Below are 21450 nucleotides of genomic sequence, written 5' to 3' on the forward strand. Positions count from 1 at the left end.
CGACAGCACTGCTGGACTTCATAGTTTTCCAGCAGACTTGAAAATTAGGCGCCAGTGGTTGCATGCACTTGGCCTGGAAGATCGCGACTTCTCGCCTAGAGCTGGAGTGTGCAAACTGCATTTTACGTGGGATTGCTTCTCCAACGCAATGGAGGTGGAAGGGGCTTCTCCACACAGCTCGCGCTGAAAAGCGACGCGGTGCGGGAGTTAAGAGTGCAGTTTGAGCCACAGACACCTCGACATCCTCCACTTCAGGTGAAGGTGGGGGAGAAAAGTCCTCTACTTCAAATGAACGCTCTGTTGCAAAGCTACTTGCGTCTCTACAGTCTTTCTCCATTTTAGCGACTCTGACAGCAGCTGTCAATCATTCCGTCACTGCGGGTCTCAGGTTCACGCCCCACACACTCAGCCCCATCCTCGGTATATCCCTTCTATCTCCGCTGTGCTCTGCCCACTTTTCAGCATTTTTCAAATATTGCCAGTGGGTGGAGTCAGGCTCTGACCAGAGGTTACGTTACCCTTTAAAGTCTATTAAAAGATTGCTAGACTGCATTAAATAGGTCAGCCGGAACTGGGAACCTTTCTCAAACCCAAATGTACATACTACATAGTAAGAAGAATCACATGTACTAAGTATTTCACTGTAGCCATACGGATCCAGCCAATACCCAGTCCATATGGTGGACCTAGAGATGACCTCTACAGCCCTGAACGTCATCAGAGGCCAGGACAACTAGATGCATCCCAGAAACAGATCCCTGTGAAGACCTCGTCACCTCGACAACCATCGGCACAAGACCACTGGAACCAGGCGAGTCCTCTGCACAACCTGACCTGTGTTGCAGCCTGGAATTAAACCACACCATGCTGGTTTCATCTGGCTACAAGAGAACTGGCCCCCGGATTAAGCCTGGTTTCTCCCAAGGTTTTTTCACCAATGGAGTTTTGGTTCCTTGCTACTGTCACCTTTGGCTTGCTTAGTTAGGGACACTTAATTTCTGGCAATATTGTCGGCATGATTGCTGATGACATCACTGAATCAACAATGACCTGACGTTTTTATTGTCCTCTTGCATTATTGACCAACTGTTTTCCTGTTTGACACTTTAAAGCTGCTTTGACACAATCGGCATTGTATAAAGCGCTAAACAAATAAAGGTTACTTGACTGGATAGAACAATAGACAAAACAATTGAAAGAATGACAGAATGATAGATAGAACAATAGAAAGTACAGAATGACAGTAAGAATGAATGGTAGATATAATGATAGAAAGAACAGAGAATAGAATGATAGAACAGTAGAAAAAACAACAGAATGATAGACAGACAGTAAGATAGAGGAGGAGAGAGAGAGACATTCTGTAATTGTTGAAGGAATGGACTTTATTGAATTCATAATAATAAAGCATCAGAACACATTCATTGACAAATTTACAAAAAAAAAAAATGCAAAATAACACAAGCTCAAGTGTCTGGAGGATGTGAGATGTGAGAAGCGTCTTCTAATGCAACACTAGAAATGTCATTTTGATCATGTTCTGTAAAGGTTGCAGGGTGAACGCAGTCTGTCCTAACACAACCTCCTACAACAATCAAATCAGACACTTCTTTCCGAAGGTGAGGTTGGGTATTTTCAGACATGCATATGAAACACCCACACAGTAGAGCAAAAGTCTGTTTAAAAACATATAGATCTAGTCGTTAGGTTCTCGACCACTCACTTAAACAATAAAACCATTCATACACGCCATGTGCGTGTCATTTATACTGTCTTATAGGATGCACGTTATGAAAACTCCTAACACCTTCGTGGGTGTTTTTCTCACCCTTTTGTCTGTACCTCCTGTGCACAGTCTTCATGCTTGTTTTTGCCCCAGTTTTGCTGAAGCGGCAATACAGACATGTGCATTTATAAAAATTGACCGACTTAAATTAAGCATAAATCTTTTTTCTTGATGTGCAAAAAAAGCTAAAATCATTACTTGGTGATTCCCATCTGGTACATCTGCACATTCTGTATTTGACATACATTGCAATCAAGGTAGCCTGTACATTTAGCCAGTGTGCATGTTTCTCTGGAACTGAAACCATGACTTGGGCCTTTCTGATGCCATCCTTTACCAGTAATCTTAAAACTGGCAGCTTGTGTGTTTTCAGCCTTGTGATTCAACCAATCTTCCTGAAGGCCATTCTGAAGGTCATGCAAGAAACCACATGTTCAAGTTCTCACTTTTCAGTTGCTGGCACAGGAAAACTCAAGCTCAGTTCCTCCTCAGCCTCTTCCGGTGCGCTTATTTTGATTCTGACCTCTTGCGAGGGTGGATTTGTCTCTTGCTGCGGTCTGCTGATGAGGGGAACGCCTTCTTCGCAAAGTCCTGCCTCTTCCTTTTTATCACCCGAGTTGGAGCCCAAAATCACCATTCCAGGAGAGTAGATGTAGATGGACCCTAAAATAGACAAATGAGGATGAAGTCAACATGATTGGCAACTTAAAATCAAAACTGACCCCTATTTAAGCCCTAGGCGTTATCAGGCATCATACGTATACTGCATACTAAGGTACTTTTTTGACCGAAATCTAATTGGAATCATTATTTATTTATTTATTTATTTATTCATTTATGTCTCTTGTGCTCACCAAGGCTGCATTTATTTGATCAATAATACAGTAAAAACAGCCATAATATTAAATATTATTTACATTTTAAATAACTTTTTTATTTTAAAATTTCATGTTTTATTCCTGTGATGCAAAGCTGAATTTTCAGCATCATTACTCCAGTCTTCAGTGTCTCATGATCCTTCAGAAATCGTTTTTCTATAGTGATTTGAGGTCATATATTTTTTTGTATTATTATTATTACTTATGCATTATTATTAATAACTGTTCTCATTATCAATGATTTTTGCTGCATCATTTTTTTTTAATAAATCCCAGACTTTTGAATGATGGTTTCCAAAAAAATTAAAAATAAGCAGTACAATTAAGTTGCCATCAAAGAAATAAACTGTATTTTAAAATATATTCAAATATAAAACTGTTAGTTTAAATTGTAACAATATTTCACAATGTTATTGATTTTACTGTATTTTTGATCAAATGAACGCAGCCTTTGTGCGAAGACTTCAATCAAAAAACAAAAAAATTATTTATACATATATGTGTGTGTGTGTGTGTGTGTGTGTGTGTGTCTGTGTGTGTGTGTGTGTGTGTGTGTTGCATTAGAAGGCACCGTAATGCACCGAAGGCACCAGCCTTAGCTTTGGAATGCAGCTTAAAATACTAAAATAGAGGAAACGAGACTGGGTGTTTTTGAATAAACTCCAACAGGAGCAGTAAATAGTCTGACTGGCATTGCTTGTTGATTAAATTTTTATTCTTGGTCAGTTTTTCATACAGTAGCTTGAGTGTTTTTATTATTACAGGCTACTGAGTCTTGGCAAAGACAAACACACACACACACACAACAGGAAGTAAAATGGGAATAAAGACAATAGAGTACTTGAAGATAAAATGCTCTGTGATTAAGTGTTGAGGAAACATGAGGTGTGTCTGTTCCAGAAGTTAAAAGACAGAAGATCTTAATCACAAGTCAAACAAACAATTTAAAAACATTCAAGATCCAGCCTGCAAATGTGAGTTGCCAGTACTAACAAAAAAATAAATATTCTTTGGAAGGAATTGCAAAATGCTTCTGGCTTGCAAATTAATAGCTGCCCATAAATAGACAGCTAATCATCCTTTACTTATTAGACACAGAATCATTTTCTGTCTTCTGTGAAACACAAAAGGAGAATTATTTTTCTTACCCCAATGGCACAGTTTTGTTTTCTTTGGATACAAAATGCACTTTAACATGGTGTTTGCTCATAAATGTGTCTTAGCAGTGTGTGGACACAACCACCTTAAAATGATAAAAATCCATTCACTTCTTTTTTTTTTATCCCCAAAAACCCTAAACAGTCTAAATTTTCAAGTTAATATGACATCATATTGCTCAAGCCCCGCCCATGACTGTTGTGGCCAGTTGTACGCTGTCTGCCATTATCTCTGTACTCAAGCAGCTGTAGCGACATGTTTTTCACATTAAATCTCATGTCAAGTAAATGTATCTTAATTTAAGAATGTGCTGTGCTAGAAAACCAGACAAAATACTGAGGAAAAGCATCATTTTCTGCAGCGTCCATATGATTTATGAACTATAATCCAGAAGTCATTCAACAGATCCGAGTGATAAAATAAACTTAAATTCAAGAGCTATATTAGAAGCGAAGATGCTAAAAAATACCTATTTATGGTTTGAAATATAATACACAAATCGTACAGACCCATTTTTGTGGTGCTTTTTTGTGTTTAATCATGACAGACTTTTTAATCCTTTAAATCTTCTATGAAGATTATGTACAGTGAGTTCAAATTCAAATGCAATGCAATGCAAATTTAACAAAGACATTTAGGGGACTCACCAACAGTATTGCTGACGTTCTCACCCTTCCCATTGTGCTCCATTGTGACCTGCTGCACAGCTCCGGATTGGGGCATCGGCCCCGTACTCTGACCTTTGACCTCTCTGCCAGCACTGCAGACTGGTATTGTAGTCTCCGATTGGGAATTAGACAAAATTTGATTGTCAGATGCAGTTTGACTCCAGGGTAGATTATCTTCCTATAGGGACCATGAAACAAAATTAAAGGAAACCTGATCATTTTAAAGGAATTTTATTTTAAAGGAACACTTAAAAAAAAAAAATTGCTGAAGAATTACTCTCCCTCAGGCCATCCAAGATGTAGATGAGTTTGTTTCTTCATAGGAACAGATTTGGAGAAATAAACATTCCATCACTTGCTCACGAATGGATCCTCTGCAGTGAATGGGTGCCGTCAGAATGAGAGTCCAAAAAGGTAATAAAAATATCACAACAGTCCATCAATTAAAGGTTTGAAAGTTTGAAAGTAACCAATCCATCAAGAAGCTTTTAACTTCAAACCATTGCTTCCGGATAAAAATTGAGTCCTCTTTACCTAATAACGCTTTCTTCGGTAAAAGTCTGAATCAGGAGAGAAATCTGCACAGATCAAAACAGGACTTATGGACTGGTGTTTTGTCCAGAACTGTCTTAAGGAGTCAAACATAGCTTTCAAACACAGCTTTTGGCTTCACAAGATGTTAACCGATGGACTGGAGTGGTGTGGATTACTTTTGATGTTTTTATCAGCTGTTTGGTCTCTCATTCTGACGGCACCCATTCACTGCAGAGCATCCATTGCTGAGCAAGTAAAGGAAAGTCAATTTCTCCAAATCTGTTGTGATGTAGAAACAAACTCATCTACTTATTTGATGGCCTGAGGGTGAGTAAATTTCCAACAAATTTTCATTTTTGTGTGAACCATTCCTTTAAACAATCAGTTATATGAACAAAATCAAGTTTATATCTTTTATTTTGACATGCAATCACACAGAAGTACTTACATGTTGTCTGTTTATAAAACCTAAAATGAAAACAAGAAATAAGTCAATAGGGTGCATATGTCAGACATTGTGAGCAGCTCAAGTAGGTGCAACAGTGATAGTGTGAGCTGTTTGTTGCGTGCTTAGGCGTTCTGTGGTTTCTCGGGTTGTTATGGATGTGTTAAATGCATGTCATTCTGAAACACTGTGAATGTTTATGCTGAATCTGACCTTATGGGAATTAAAACACGTGAGAGAAAATGCAATGCATTTTACTGTAATAACTGATCTGGGTGGATTCCAGGCCACTAATAGCCACTACACTGCACTTTAGACATGACAATACAATGATGTGGTTCCAAAAGGAGTTTCTTGGGTTTTTGAAAATACACAAAAAACATTACTGCTGACAAATACAGCATCATTACAGAGTTGTGTTATTTGTGTTGATTTCAAGCCCTATTCAATTCTGAAATATTCAAAAGAACCACTGCATTTGATCTTTATATCATACCAAACCATTTTAAAAGGGTTTTCTTTGCCACGTTTTTCATCAGGATACAGAATCCAGCCATGAACAAGATTATCAACATTAAGATTAATAGCAGCAGCAAGTGGGACTGGATTTCTTCTGCCTTGTCTTTGAGTTGTACAGTGACCCCTGGTGATGACAACAAAACAAAAGTTAATGTAACAGAACTATTTTTATTTTGACATTATATTATGTATTATTTAAATCAGCACAACATACACTACCATATATACATAAATACTTTTTTGGTTTAAAAAAAATTATATATAAATATATGCATTATGGTAGTGACAATTGCGCTTAATTGTTATGAAAACACTGCAATAAAAATCCTAATATTTCTGTATTGTTTTTATTTTATTTTAGTTATTTAGTTATCTGGTTACTATTTTCCTCACTTTAAGTTTACTTTTTTTTTTTTTTTTTTAAAGACAACACCTCCCAACAGTGAATCCAGTGTCATGTTTTGTCAGTACCTGTCATGGGAATGGACGTGCTATTGAAAGTGGTGGTAGTAATGATATTTTTGGTAGAGGACGAGGCTGGCTTGACTGTTGTGGCATTCACACACTCAGTGTCCTGTGTCGCTGTGCCCTCTTTGAGCATTATCATTCCCAACTGAACACAACTGTGGAAAAATACAGAGAGAGAATGCATGAGACAAGACCACGTTGGTCTTAATATTGTGTGTTTGTAAGGCAGCACTGGTTTGATATTCCTCAAATACTGTGGTTAGTGTTTGTTCTGAATCCTCTACTAAATAATCTGCAAATAATTCGACCTTAAGTTGAACTTTCCCATATAGAATGTTCAGAACTCAAAATAACCGACAGAGCTGATAGCACTGTACTTTGCATACCTAAATATGATTGTTCTTCTTTCTGACATATATTTTCATACTAAATTGTGGTAGGGCTTACGGTATCTTCTAACCATATACAGTATTTAACTATTTATAGCCGCTTGGACTCTTCAAAGTGGCTGTGTGCTGATTCCCATACACATATGACAACAACAAAAAAAAGAGGTGACAAGTAGAAACCTCAAAGATAAATATGTGTGTGAGAGATAAAGAAAGTGAGCAACAGACAGAGAGCGATAGAGTGAATAAAAAAGTGTGAAACCTGCTACTGTGTGACCACATATGACTCTTTGACCACATATGACTCTTCATCTTTCCTTTAAATGAATTTCTGCTGTGTTCATCCCCTTTTTAAAACAGCTGAATTGTTAAATGAAGGACTAGCTGCTTAGTGCCAATTGTGTAAATGACATAGCTCCTCAAAACATGCTTATAAAATGTATTTATGTCTGCTAAAATATTAGTTGCCACAATGCTATCTTACTGAAAGTCAAAAGAGCCAACCTGTATGATATTCTGGCCCCTGTATGGTTTGAATGCAAGTCTGAAGGATTTGCATTTACTAATGGTTATTTCTGGATGCAATTTTATGTAAGCTTGTTTCCATCATAAAAATAAAAACAGTTCTGACAGTTCTGAGGAAAAAAGCAGATGCCATGTCTGTTTTGGTTTGGTTTATAATCATGTATTTTTGTCCCTTATTTTGTAATTTCATCGTAGACATGTTTCCTGTTTAGTCATGCTTCCTGGTTCCTTGTAGTGTAATTCCTTTATTTGTCATATGGAAGGTCGATAGGGCCAAAAGTCTTTAAATGGAATGTGAAATTTGACTGTCAAAGCACTGTTTATCAATGTTTGCATGGCAACACTCACAGCAGCCAATGCAACTTCTGTATTTGAGACTATATTTGCATATGTGACATAATGATAGGTTGGTATATAGATAGATAAACATCAGTTGTCATGTTTATTCTTTAATGTTTTTTTAATGATACAGTGGTATCCATGTATGCTTTTGTTCTTAGAAATAAAAACCATTTAGTCCAGTTGGACAATGGACTGACTGAAACTGATAGTTAATGTTCTACTCTATAAAGCGTGCACAGCAGAGCCACAGCACAGTGCAGCAGGAGTCAGAATTCACTGATCATGTGAAGAGAGTGAGAAAGATGCTTTCAAAACAAGATGGCGCCGCACATGGCTGCTTCAGTGCTTGGCTCTCCAGTGTTTGTACTGTTTTTGTTAGTTTTTCCTGTTTTTTGTTTAACAAACACGATCAGTTTCACCAGGGATGAATTGCTGAACATTCGGCAGAACACACCACAGGATATTTTTCCGGATTTCAATTATTCAGACGTTTTACTGAACATTGTTATCGGAGGATAAGTGGCGCTGATCAAGCGCTTCAGGACGCGCAGACGGGGAAAGCGAGCGGGAGCGCTCGTCAGACTCAGGAAGCGTGGATTTTGAACGCCGTTGCCTAGCATCCATCTCGCAAATCTCCGCTCTCTACCCAACAAAACAGACAAACTCCTTATGCTCTCTCGGACAAATAAGGATTTCTCTCACTCTGCTGCTCTGTGTTTCACGGAAACCTGGCTGAATGACGCCATACCGGACAGCGCACTCCATCTGCCGGGCTTTCAGCTGTTCAGAGCGGACCGCGACGCAGAATCAACGGGGAAATCGCGCGGCGGCGGGACATGCTTTTACATCAATGAACGGTGGTGTACAGATGTAACTGTGTTAAAGAAGATGTGCTGTCCTGATCTAGAAACGCAGTTTATCAACTGCAAGCCGTTCTATTCGCCACGGGAGTTTCACTCGTTCATTCTGGTTAGTGTTTACATTCCTCCGCAAGCGCACGTAAGCCTGGCTTTACAGAAACTCGCTCATCAGATCACAGAGACAGAACAACAACACCCGGACTCTGTTTTAATCATTCTTGGGGATTTTAATAAAGCCAATCTCTCCCGTGAACTGCCAAAATACAGACAGCATGTTATATGTTCCACCAGAGACAGTAATATATTGGATCACTGTTACACCACAATAAAGGATGCATATCACTCTGTTCCACGAGCAGCTTTGGGACGTTCTGATCACTGTCTGGTTCATCTTATACCATCCTACAAGCAGAAACTTAAATCTGCTAAACCTGCAGTAAAGACTGTGAAGAGATGGACCAGCAAAACAGAGCAGGATTTACAATCTTGTTTTGACCTCACTGATTGGAGTTTTTGAAGCTGCTACCACAGATCTGGACGAACTCACAGAGACTGTAACATCCTATATTAGTTTCTGTGAGGATATATGCATTCCTACCAGGACTTATTTAACATTCAACAATGATAAGCCATGGTTTACAGTAAAACTCAGACACCTTCGTCAGGCCAAAGAGGATGCCTACAGAAATGGGGACAGGGTCTTGTACAATCAGGCCAGGAACACACTGAACAAAGAGATTAGAGCGGCTAAAAAGACCTACGCTAAAAAGTTGGAAGACCAGTTTACTTCCAACGACTCAACTTCAGTGTGGAGAGGACTGAGAGCCATAACAAACTACAAGACACCATTCCCTTGCACTGAGGCTAATCAACGACTTGCTAACGACCTGAATGAGTTTTATTGTAGATTTGAAACCCCCAACACCCACTCTGACCATCTCCCTACACAACCATTAACACCTGCAATCCCCTTCTCCATACCTCCTGCTCTTCAAATCTGTGAAGATGATGTGCGCCAGGTCTTCAAGAAAAACAAAAGAAGAAATGCACCAGGCCCAGATGGCGTTACACCAGCCTGTCTGAAAATCTGTGCTGACCAGCTGGCCCCCATCTTTTCACAGATCTTCAACAGATCCCTGGAGTTGTGTGAAGTGCCTTCCTGCTTCAAACGCTCCACCATAATCCCCATTCCAAAGAAACCCAAGATAACAGGACTTAACGACTACAGACCTGTGGCTCTAACGTCTGTCTTCGTGAAGTCGTTTGAAAAACTGGTTCTGGCTTATCTGAAGGACATCACTGGACCCTTACTGGACCCCCTGCAGGTTGCTTACTGAGCAAAAAGGTCAGTGGATGATGCAATCAACATGGGATTGCACTTCATCCTGCAACATCTGGACAAAACAGGGACTTATGTGAGGATCCTGTTTGTTGACTTTAGTTCGGCTTTCAACACCATCATCCCAACAACCCTCCAGACCAAACTGACCCAGCTCTCTGTTCCTAGCTCTATCTGTCAGTGGATCACCAGCTTTCTGACAGATAGGCAACAGTTAGTGAGACTGGGGAAATTCATGTCAAACAGCTGCTCCACCAACACTGGTGCCCCTCAGGGATGTGTTCTCTCCCCTCTGCTCTTCTCCCTGTACACCAACGACTGCACCTCTAAAGACCCCTCTGTCAAGCTCCTGAAGTTTGCAGACGACACTACAGTCATCGGCCTCATCCAGGACGGTGACGAGTCTGCTTACAGACAGGAGGTTGAGCAGCTGGCTGTCTGGTGCAGTCTTAACAACCTGGAGCTGAACACGCTCAAAACAGTGGAGATGATTGTGGACTTTAGGAGAAACCCCCTTGCACTTTCCCCCCTCACCATCATGAACAGCACTGTGGCTGCAGTGGAGTCATTCAGATTCCTGGGAGCCACCATCTCTCAGGACCTGAAGTGGGACAATCACATTGACTCCATTGTGAAAAAAGCCCAACAAAGGTTGTACTTCCTTCGCCCGCTGAGGAAGTTTAACCTGCCACAGGAGCTGCTGAAACAGTTCTACTCAGCCGTCATTGAGTCAGTCCTGTGTACTTCAATAACTGTCTGGATTGGCTCAGCTACAAAATCAGACATCAGAAGACTACAAAGAACTGTTCGGACTGCCGAAAGGATTATTGGTGCTCCTCTGCCCACCCTTCAAGAACTGTATACATCCAGAGTGAGGAAAAGGGCTCAGAAAATCACTCTGGATCCCTCACATCCAAGTCACCCCATCTTTGAACTTTTACCATCTGGCCGGCGCCTCAGAGCTGCAAATACCAGAACAGCAAGGCACAAGGATAGTTTCTTCCCCCAGGCAATCTACCTAATGAACAGTTAAATGCTCCCCAATTATGCTTATAAATGTGCAATATCCTTATATTTATTTGTTAACCCTCCATCCTAGAACATTCCTGCATCTCACTCAATCCTATTCCATTATCATTTATAGCACAATTGTTTATACACTTATTTATTTGCCAATTTGTAATTCTCCTTTTTGTAGTGTGTGTTTTTTTTTTGTCTGTGTGTTGTTGTCTCTGTGTACTGGAAGCTTATGTCCCTTAAACAAATTCCTTGTATGCGCAAGCATACTTGGCAATAAAGCTCTTTCTGATTCTGATTCTGATGTGAGTCTGAGCATGCAATTGTTCACAGAGAATTTGGCTTTCAAGCGAAATTTAAAAGTAAAGTAAGAGACCGCTGCTTAAACCAGAGAAGGTGAACATGTTGGTTCTGTTGGTTGAACAAGTCGGTTCTGTAATCAGTAGTAAATCTCCATCGCCTGCTTTGAGATGGAGCAGCACTTACTACACAGAGACATAGTTCACTGACAAGGAACACAAAAAATTGCGGATGATATAATCGTACAATTATGAAATAGAATAAATCACTCGCGATAATGACAGCAGCTTGAAAGCGTGCATGTGAAAATACCACATTTAATAACATGTTTTTACTCCAAACTCACTTCATAACGTCAGTCGAGTGTTTGAAATAAATCATTCTGTGAGATGATGTGGATTCTTACACAGAATAAGGCATGCATTATTTCATAGTATTCTAAGCAGTGATAAATAAATTCTATATCGATTAGCATTGCAATATTATATAATTTATTATAACGAAAGTTATAATAAGACAAAATCAGATAAACCGTTTATTGTTTATTAGTCACGTTGAATCAATGAAAGCAGTTAAGTCTTCTGTTTATTCAGAATCGCTATAGGAATTTCTTGGGTTTCTTCTGCGTGGCGTATTTGGAGTTTCATCGCGAGAGCGCCCTCTGGACTTCGAATGGAGATTTACTGCTGAACACAGAACCGTTCTTTACTGGGAGATACGCATGACAATCGCAGTTTTAGCCTAACCGTGATTACGATTTTAAATTCGATTTATCGTGCAGCCCTATAATAGATGTTTTTTTTTTTTTTTGAGTGCTCAAAATATGGAACTATTACTATTGGGCGTATCATTTCCCCACATGCTCTGTGCGCGGTAGACCAATCACAACAGACTGGGCCATCTGTCCAATCAGAGAAGAGTATGTTCATGGAAAAGGAGGGGTTTAGAGAGAGTGAATCTTAGAACTGCTTTGAACAACTCCTTTGATAGTCGTTGGACAGTGAGTTGAGAAAACTAAAGCATTTTTTGACATTGCCTGCATGTAGACCTATTGTAGGAGACTTCTAAAACAATATTAGGAACCTTAAAAATTGCATTATAGGGTCACTTTAACATGACCATAATGTGCATCTATGCATAAAAAATCTTGTGAGTTCCGTTTATAGACTTTTGCTCCATCTGCCTTCCATATACCCCTGATGTGATCCTTGTTCTTTAGTTCTTGTGTCTTCTCATTAGTTTATTGTCATTTATTAGTTCCACTTTGTCATTGGGTATGGTCATGTGTTTCCCCATGTCCATCAGGTTTGTGTATTAGTGTATTTTTTTCCCTGTAACTACTGTGTGGTGAGTTTTGTCAAGTTTAAGTCTGCTCACATTCATGTCATTATTAAATTCTGTTTATTTGTGCTACTTTTTGGGCCAGTTGTCCTCAGTGGGTTATTGTTACATCAGAACTGTGTAACACTTCACAATTCAATTTTCAGACCATATGGTGCAAATGCAAGAAGAAAAAGATTTAACCATACATTCTTTTTTTCCCCCCTCCAGAATATGAAAGCAATTAATGCGCTAAATTGCACGTTGCAAGTGTCATTGAAAACCATTATAAATAAAATTCTAAACGTGACACAGGGATGAAGACAGTGATATAAAAATCCCAAATTCATTATATTTATAGCTACAATTTGTTAATAAAGTATAGGTTACTACGTACAGGAAAGCAGATGAGAATATGAACCCAACATGCTGAAATGAATGTTTTCCTCCTACATAGGCTTAATGGAAAAAGATAGTGGTATAAAAAGGACTAATTTGATATACACCTTATTAATGTTGCAAACAATATTGCCTACTGGGAAGCAGATGTGACCGGAATATGAACTCGACATGCACACGTGTTTTCCTCACAAGAAAAAAAAAATGATTTGAAAAAACTTAATGTGGCTTAAGGCATTAAGATAGCAATCATACTGAACAAAATTAGAAACACAACACTTGTTTTTGGACCCATTTTTCATGAGCTGAACTTAAGATCTAAGAGTTTTTCTATGTACACAAAAGGCCTATTTCTCTCAAATATTGTTGAAAAATCTGTCTAAATCTGTGTTAGTGAGAACTTCTCCTTTGCCAAGATAATCCATCCTCTTCACAGGTGTGACACATCAAGATACTGATTAGACAGCATGATTATTGTACAGGTGTGCCTTAGGCTGACCACAATAAAAGGCCACTCTAAAATCTGCAGTTTTATCACACAGCACAATGCCACAGATGTTACAAGTTTTGAATGAGAATGCAATTATCATGCTGACTGCAGGAATGTCCACCAGAGCTGTTTCCCGTGAACTGAATGTTCATTCTCTACCATAAGCCGTCTCCAAAGGTGTTTCAGAGAATTTGGCAGTACATCCAACCAGCCTCACAACCGCAGACCATGTGTAACCACACCAGCCCAGGACCTCCACATCCAGCATCTTCACCTCCAAAATCGTCTGGGACCAGCCACCCGGACAGCTGCTGCAACAATCAGTTTACATAACCAAAGAATTTCTGCACAGAATTTCTATCAGAAACCGTCTCAGGGAAGCTCATCTGCATGCCCGTCGTCGTAACTAACTTTAGTAGACAAATGCTCACATTCAATGGCGTCTGCCACTTTGGAAAGGTGTTCCCTTTATGGAAGATTCCCGGTTTTCACTGTACCGGGCAGATGGCAGAGTACGTGTATGATGTTGTGTGGGTGAGTGGTTTGCTGATGTCAATGTTGTGGATCGATTGGCCCATGGTGGCGGTGGGTTTATGATATGGGCAGGCGTAAGTTATGGACAACGAAAACAGGTGCATTTTATTGATGGCATTTTGAAAGCACAGAGGTACCGTGACGAGATCCTGAGGCAACTGTTGTGCCATTCATCCACGACCATCACCTCATGTTGCAGCATGCACGCCCCATGTTGCAAGGATCTGTACACAATTCCTGGAAGCTGAAAACATCCTTAGTTCTTGCATGGCCAGCATACTCACCAGACATGTCACACTTTGAGCATGTTTGGGATGCTCTGGATCGAGTATACGCCAGCATGTTCCAGTTCCTCCCAATATCCAGAAACTTCACACAGCCATTGAAGAGGAGTGGACCAACTCCTCAATCCACTCCACAATCAACAACCTGATCAACTCTATGTGAAGGAGATGTTGCAAATGACTGGTTTTCTGACTCTGCTGCCACGGACTTTCCACAGTTGTATCAGCTACCAGTTAGATAATTTGAGGTAATGTTTGAACTATAAAATCAACATTTTAAAAACTTTAGTTATTATAATGTCTGCTATGCGTAGCTACCACTTTCCATGACCGCTTTTCACATTTCGCTGTGGCTGCAGCATTGTTGGTATGAGCTGCTGACCAGTTAGGATCCATCATTTGTGGTATGTAGCCTGCTGCGAAAACTACTTAACATGCAAATAATTTATAAACATTTACTCTAAGCTCAGCTGCCATTCTTTGTGAATGTCGTGCTTCGTATCATCTGAATATATATATATAATTCAAACACTTAACGTGAAACTTTGTGAGTTGCATTCATATTCTGGTCCATTCGGCTCGTCTGTATAGTATGCTTAAGTTTATGCTGAGTTTCTTATTTTAATATCACTGTCTTAATGCATAAGCATTGTTTTTAAATAATGGTTTTATTGGAGGAAAACACTTAACATCAGACTTTGCGAATTGCATTCATATTCCAGCCACATCTGCTTGCCTGTATATAGTTTGCAACATAAACAATGTTTATACTGAATTTGGCCTTTTTACAACACTGTCTTCTTCTATAAAGCCACGTTTGTTTATTTATATGGGGGAAAAACTTAACGTGCATTTCATCATGTTGTGTTCATATTGTTGCCTCTTTCTTGTACGTAGAAGGCTATATATTTTATTAATAAACTGTATACCGAATTTGGGCTTTTTAGATCACTTTTTAAATATCGCTTAATGCGCTTATTGTGCAATGTATGCTTCCATATTCCGGCTATTTTGCTTGTTTGAAAATATGCTTTATTAATAAAGTGTGTACTGAATTTGGATCGTCAATGTTATGGTTTTAGTAGGCTACATTGCATTCAAGCATTCTGCGGCCACACCCCTGCGCTAGTGGTACAGCCCACAGCGCAAATTGCAAGGTGGTTGAAAAATAGAAAATTGTTTAGATTTAATTTATTATTTATTATTATTTAATTTATAAAAATGTCATCTTACTCACTCAGTATGAGGACTGCAGGCTTCTAGAGATGCTGTGCTGGAGAACGTGCCTTTTCCACAGGGAACACATGGTTTATGGCAGTTTGTGTCAAAATTGCTTCCATTAGTGCAATAAAAACCTGGTTTACAGATGCAAACTCTAGTGCATGGAGTAACTTCCTTCTTATCCTCTGTTTCACCCAAAAACACAAAAACAGAGAGAGCCGTCAATGAACAAAAATTCTACAAAATCATCCTTACATCTTATCTGCTGTTTATTAAATTAATATTAAAAACGTTTGAATTGTACTGTTGAATTGTTTTCACACTACACTTAATCCAGATTAGGGACTCTTCACACAAATTTGTATTTATTTATTTACAGACACACACACACATGCGCACACACACACACACACATATATTTGCATTATGGTAATGACAATTGTGCTTAATTGTCATGAAAACTATGCTACAAAAATCCTAATATTTCTACAACAGGCTTAATTTTCTTTTTGCAAAATGTTGTCCTTTATCAGTGTTATTTTAGTAGCACTGAGATACTATTATAGTTTATAATATGATAATATTATAGTCAATAAATCATTTGAATAAATAGTTTTATATTTTACCATTTCTTTTTGATTCACTAATTTTGTTGTATGTTTTCAATTTTTTTGTAGTTTATTTTTTTTATTTTATTATTATTATTATTTTATCTATATAGTTTTTCTTAATTTTTATTTTAGTTTGAGTTATTTAGTTACATAAATCTGGTTACTTTTCCCCTCACTTTAAGTTTCAAATATATTTTATACATTGATTTCCAAAAAGGTATATACAGACAACACCTCCCAACAGTGAATCCAGTGTCATGTTTTGTCAGTACCTGTCATGGGAATGGACGTGCTATTGAAAGTGGTGGTAGTAATGATATTTTTGGTAGAGGACGAGGCTGGCTTCACTGTTGTGGTATTCGCACACTCATTGTCCTGTGTCGCTGTGCCCTCTTTGAGCATTATCATTCCCAACTGAACACAACTGTGGAAAAATACAGAGAGAGAATGCATGAGACAAGACAAAAATGGGCTTCTGTATGTATTTAAGGTATTATTGCAAAACAGTAGCATTTGTTTGAATCTTACTCACTCTGTATGAGGACTGCAGTCTTCCAGAGATGGTGTGCTGCGAAACATGCCTTTTCCACAGGGAACACATGGTTGATGGCAGTGTGTTTGATAATTGTTTCCACTAGAGCAATAAAAACCTGGTTTACAGAGGCAAACTCTATTGCTGGTCTGAGTGCATGGAGTAACTTCCTTCTCATTTTTATCCTCTGTTTCCACCCAAATACACAAAAACATAGAGCAGTCAATGAACTAAAAATCTACAAAAACATCCTGAACATTCCAATCAACTGTTTATTAAATTAAAATAAAAAACTTTTAAGCTGTACTTTTCAAACTACACTTAATCCAGATTAGGGGCTCTTCACACAGAACACATTTTTTTCATTCCACTGCCCAGTTTTTCCATATAAACATGCTAGATGAGGGGGAAAAATTTTCATTTTTGCATAGCATTTGCATTTTTTACGTGTTTTTTTTATGAAAGTCTGTTTCTGCCACAGAATAACATTTTTTTATAAATGTAATTGCGGCTTTTTATCTCACAATTTTAATTGTTATTCTCACAATTCTGAGTTTATATCTTACATCTTTTCGAGTAAAAAAAGTAATAATTGTGAGATATAAATAAAAATTGTGTGAGAAAAAGTTGCAATTGCCTTTATTCATTTATTCTGCTTGCATAGGTTTTCCATTGTAAGCATGCATCGTAGATGGACGTGTTTGACCGTTGCGTTCACGTCCTCAAGGCACAATATGTACGATTTTTTTATTTTTTATTAAATAAAACAAAATATTTTTTTTTTACAATTTTTTAAAACCTCTATAACAAATGTTAGGCATATATATTTTGCTGACTTGTGTACTTAAATTATCCCAAATGGTTCAAAGAATGTTTAAATCCAGAGAAATAAGCAATTTTAACTAATGACATGGACCGTGTCCACAGCCACTGACGTCATAATCCCTCGATTATGAAAAGTTGGAAACACCAACTTTCTTTGTCGTGAGAAGCCATTTGTTTGTTCAGCGTGTGTGAAAGCACTATGGAGCTTTTAGGAAAATAGCTGTTTGAGGACAGTTATGTTCCCAACTTTTCTGAATTGGACGTCCCTCCTTAAATATTAGCTGTCCAGGCTTTATTGGCATGCCCCCCTTTTTAAATTGGTGTGTGTTTGCCACTATTTTTACTGCTCACTCACCAAGTGGACAGGCAGTGCACAGAGGCATAGCATAGTGGGTGTTTCATTCCCCATAGTGTCCACTAGAGGATGCAGTGCGAGATGTTTTTTGCATGTTTTACATGTCTTTTTTGAGTGAAAAGGATATTCAGTGATGAGAAACTGGGCTGATTTTATCCCATGCAAAATTTAATGATGAAATGTGGGCATTCCCACATTTTCCTACCAAAAAAAAAAATCCTTAGTGACATCAGCTGAAAAAATGTATACAAATTTGCTGAAGAATAATGAAAACTTTCAAACTTTCTTTCGGTGTAATAATATGCACTGATGCATCACACAGAGTAAGATCGGGAATGTTTCTTAAGCAAGTAGGAATAAAGACACCATTAATTCAGAATGCAAAACAACCCTGTTTCATTTTCGAAACTCAAATGCTGGGAAATGTTGTGCTACTACTAACCAGAACACTGTTGATTGCAGCGTTCACATCTTTGGATTTCCTGAGTGGATTTCTGGTAATAATTACTTTCGCACTTTTGTCCGTTATAACCTACGTGCGAAACAGAATGCAAAAAAAAAACAGACATCAAAAGTAATTTCTAGCTTTGCGAGAGTAAAAGCACATACAGCATGATTACATGAGTTTTGAAGTGACTGGCGACTTATTTCGAAGTACACACTCATACACAAATTACAGACATTATGAAACTTGAGGGAAAATCGCTTAGATAAAAGCTGAGTAAAAACTCCCTATAGTCAATTTGCAGAAATCAAAGCTTTAATCTAACAAAAGGTGCAATAACTTGGTCAGTAAAGGGCATGAGTACATGAACTGCTGCTTGTAAATTCCAGTTAGGTTCTAAAAGGGACAGACTGACTATTTTTAACCAACTCATCTGTCACTTTTAATCTACACATGGACCAGCAGCATGGTTTTTCAGTTTCACTCAAGTATGAGTTTTGCACAACTCACCACAGCTGTTCCAGATGGTTTGCTAATGTTTTTGGAATAGTTGCTAGGTAGTTATAGGAGTCCCCCTACAAGACTTTTAAGCTATCATTTGTCTAGTGATGATTGCATCCAGATGCGCCAGTAACTGAAGTATGAGTATACAGTATGATAGAACTAAATAAAAGGTTGAGGAACTAACCACTGTTTTATTACTAAAAGGCACACTAGGTCATGCTTCATGTGTAAATTTTTGTGTAATTTTCTTTAGACCTTACACAAAAATTTATGGTTATGAAGTGGTGAGGTAATCATTTCTGGTAAAACACCCTCAGAAAGCTAAACATGGTTTGCATACTGTATATAACTCAGTTGCTACTACCTAGTCTACAATTCATTAGTACATCAAATTGGGTTAAACCATGAGGTTTAGCTATTATAATGCGTTCATTATGAAAAGATTGTCCATATACAGTTTTAAAGGTCTTTAGTGGCATTGATGGTTCCATGAGTAACTTTTAAGATCTATGGAATCTTTTCGGGGGGGTTTTTAAAGTGGAAAAAGATTCTTTTAATTATTAAAATGTTCTTCAAAAATGGTTCTTTTAAGAACTGTCCCCTTTTGGACTCTTTATTTTTAATTTTCTTCCAGTTTCAAGATAATGGCCAATATATACATATGAGTCGCTAATAGACAAAGTCAGTTGCGTCATAATGCTTATTGCACAAAATTCTATTGAAGTAGGCAGACTGTGGCATGTATTTCAGAAATAAGGTGAATGACATGAAAGAAATGGAAGTGGTATAAACTTACCAATAACGTTGACGTGTAGAAATGTAAAAAACTGTGAAAGCAAAACAACAGTGAAAAGTTTTAACAGAATGCCTTTTCAAATCTAAGAGAAGTCAAAAACTGCATAATTGGTCTGAATCGGAGACCTCTGGCTCATTTTATTATCTTAGGAAGGAATCAACCAAAGGTTTTTCTTATCGCTATGTTCCCATCAGTTTTCAGATTGCATAATCAGTTCAAAAACAAGTAGGCAATATCATAGTTCTGACCCAGAAGGAACATTAGCTGATGACACATTGGTGATATGGAGATAAGTGCATTAACTTAAAGGGTGTGCATTTAAAGTGACATTTAATGGCAAGATCTATTATTAAGAAATGTTTGTTTTGGGGGTCTGTCAACCTGTTAGACGACCTTAATTGCAGCTCATTACAGATGCTTTTAGCTATAGTGTTTTAAAGCTGAGATCTATCATCAGATCAAAGCAAGTGAGTTAAAGATTGATGAAATCACAAACAGGCGTTCTGGGTCACCCAGAGTAAAAACAACTACCATCCTGACCGGTTGGTGTCAACAAGGGTCAAGGAAAAAATGCAGCTGAAGGACAATCTACATGTTTTCATTGCATTGCTTAGTTGCATAACAGGAGGACTGACAAATTCACATATGCACGTAATCAGTTTTTGTGCCTAAGAACAAACAGATAAGGGTCAGATCACAAAATGGAAATTTCTCAATGCGTGTGAAAAACACCCACTGAAAAATTCTTATCAAGTTTGCTTTTAATGACCTGGTCACTACACTACACAGAAAACCACACAAAATGTACAGGGAAACAGGTTGAGAAAAATAAGCCAGGTTATGTTATTACTAAGTGACCAGGTTGTAATTGGGTGGGTTGTTTCTGCATCGGGGTTCCCTGTTTGTCAAACTGAATGCTCACACAGACAGGGCTCACCTCAACTGATCAGTTTAGATAGATCGGGATCTTCATTTGGTCAGCTTGTGGTTAAACTACCACAACCGAGGGTAGAAATGAGAGCAGACGATTACTAGTAACTGGCATGTTTTGTTGTTCTCATACTAAATTGGAAATTCTTTGGTGACTAAATTCTGAAGTGATCCAAATAAGGCTAAAACCTATCTAATGGCCAGTGAGCTGAAAGCGAGAAGCAGCTTTTTCCATTCAGTGACTTGAAACGCTTACATGTTATTAAATATTATTTATATATTATGTCAGAAATAGAACTGATTTTCATGGAAAACTAATTATTTCATGTCATTAAGTATTACGAAAATCGCAAAACCGAGAGAGCTGCCTTTCTAGAGAGCATTTTAAATAAAGGTTCTTTGGAACACGTTCCTTCTCCTTAGCAAGAACTATTTAAACTTTAAACGGTTTTTGGGGTTCTGATTTGGAACCTTTATTTTGAAGCTCACTTTATTCACACACACCAATTCTAGACCGACAATAGTAAAAGTCACATCCGTGATAAATGACTATTAATAAAAAACGACTATTCGACTATAACTATACATTAGAAATAAAAGCCACACTCACCAGATAAAACAGCAAAATAAAAGTGTTTCTTGTTGAGGTAGATGGTGTCATGATTAACAGCAGATGCAGATGCTCAGCGCTGCAGTAAATGTGTCATTCATTTGCCTCCTATAGTCTCAGCGCCTTTATATTTGAGCGCGTGGGAAGATCAGACCAATGAGAATAGTTCAAGTTGATACCAGCGAGGAAGTGTCCAAAAACTTCTCTTTCTTTTTTTTATTGCTTGAGGAAAATACAAAATTGGAGCCAAACCAAAACTTGACTAAACTCAGCTATAACTGATCAACATACAGAGAAACCAACACGTCCACAAGATGAATAATCATTTACAACAAATGAAAGCTTATTTGTTCAGGTAACATTAAA

General features: G+C 38.1%; 1 protein-coding gene across 2 annotated transcripts; it reads right to left on the reverse strand.

Moving 5' to 3' along the window:
• Nucleotides 1–1359: 1359 nt before the first annotated feature.
• On the reverse strand, nucleotides 1360–21206 carry si:dkeyp-61b2.1 (tumor necrosis factor receptor superfamily member 1B). 2 transcript variants are annotated; one of them, XM_059529865.1, is made up of 11 exons: nucleotides 21085–21206; nucleotides 19545–19575; nucleotides 18242–18331; nucleotides 16620–16806; nucleotides 16360–16511; nucleotides 15493–15661; nucleotides 6460–6611; nucleotides 5966–6115; nucleotides 5473–5492; nucleotides 4470–4668; nucleotides 1360–2449 (listed from the first exon to the last, which is right to left on the reverse strand). In XM_059529865.1, the coding sequence occupies exons 1-11, from the start codon at nucleotides 21133–21135 to the stop codon at nucleotides 2229–2231; spliced, it is 1422 nt and encodes a 473-aa protein (XP_059385848.1). In that variant the 5' UTR covers nucleotides 21136–21206; the 3' UTR covers nucleotides 1360–2228. The 2 variants fall into 2 exon arrangements, with proteins under 2 accessions (XP_059385848.1, XP_059385849.1); XM_059529866.1 differs by lacking the exons at nucleotides 6460–6611; nucleotides 15493–15661 and having other exon boundaries at nucleotides 5966–6112.
• Between the last annotated feature and the right edge of the window lie 244 nt (nucleotides 21207–21450).

This window comes from Carassius carassius, chromosome 38 (assembly GCF_963082965.1).
Source record: "Carassius carassius chromosome 38, fCarCar2.1, whole genome shotgun sequence".
NCBI lineage: Eukaryota > Metazoa > Chordata > Actinopteri > Cypriniformes > Cyprinidae > Carassius > Carassius carassius.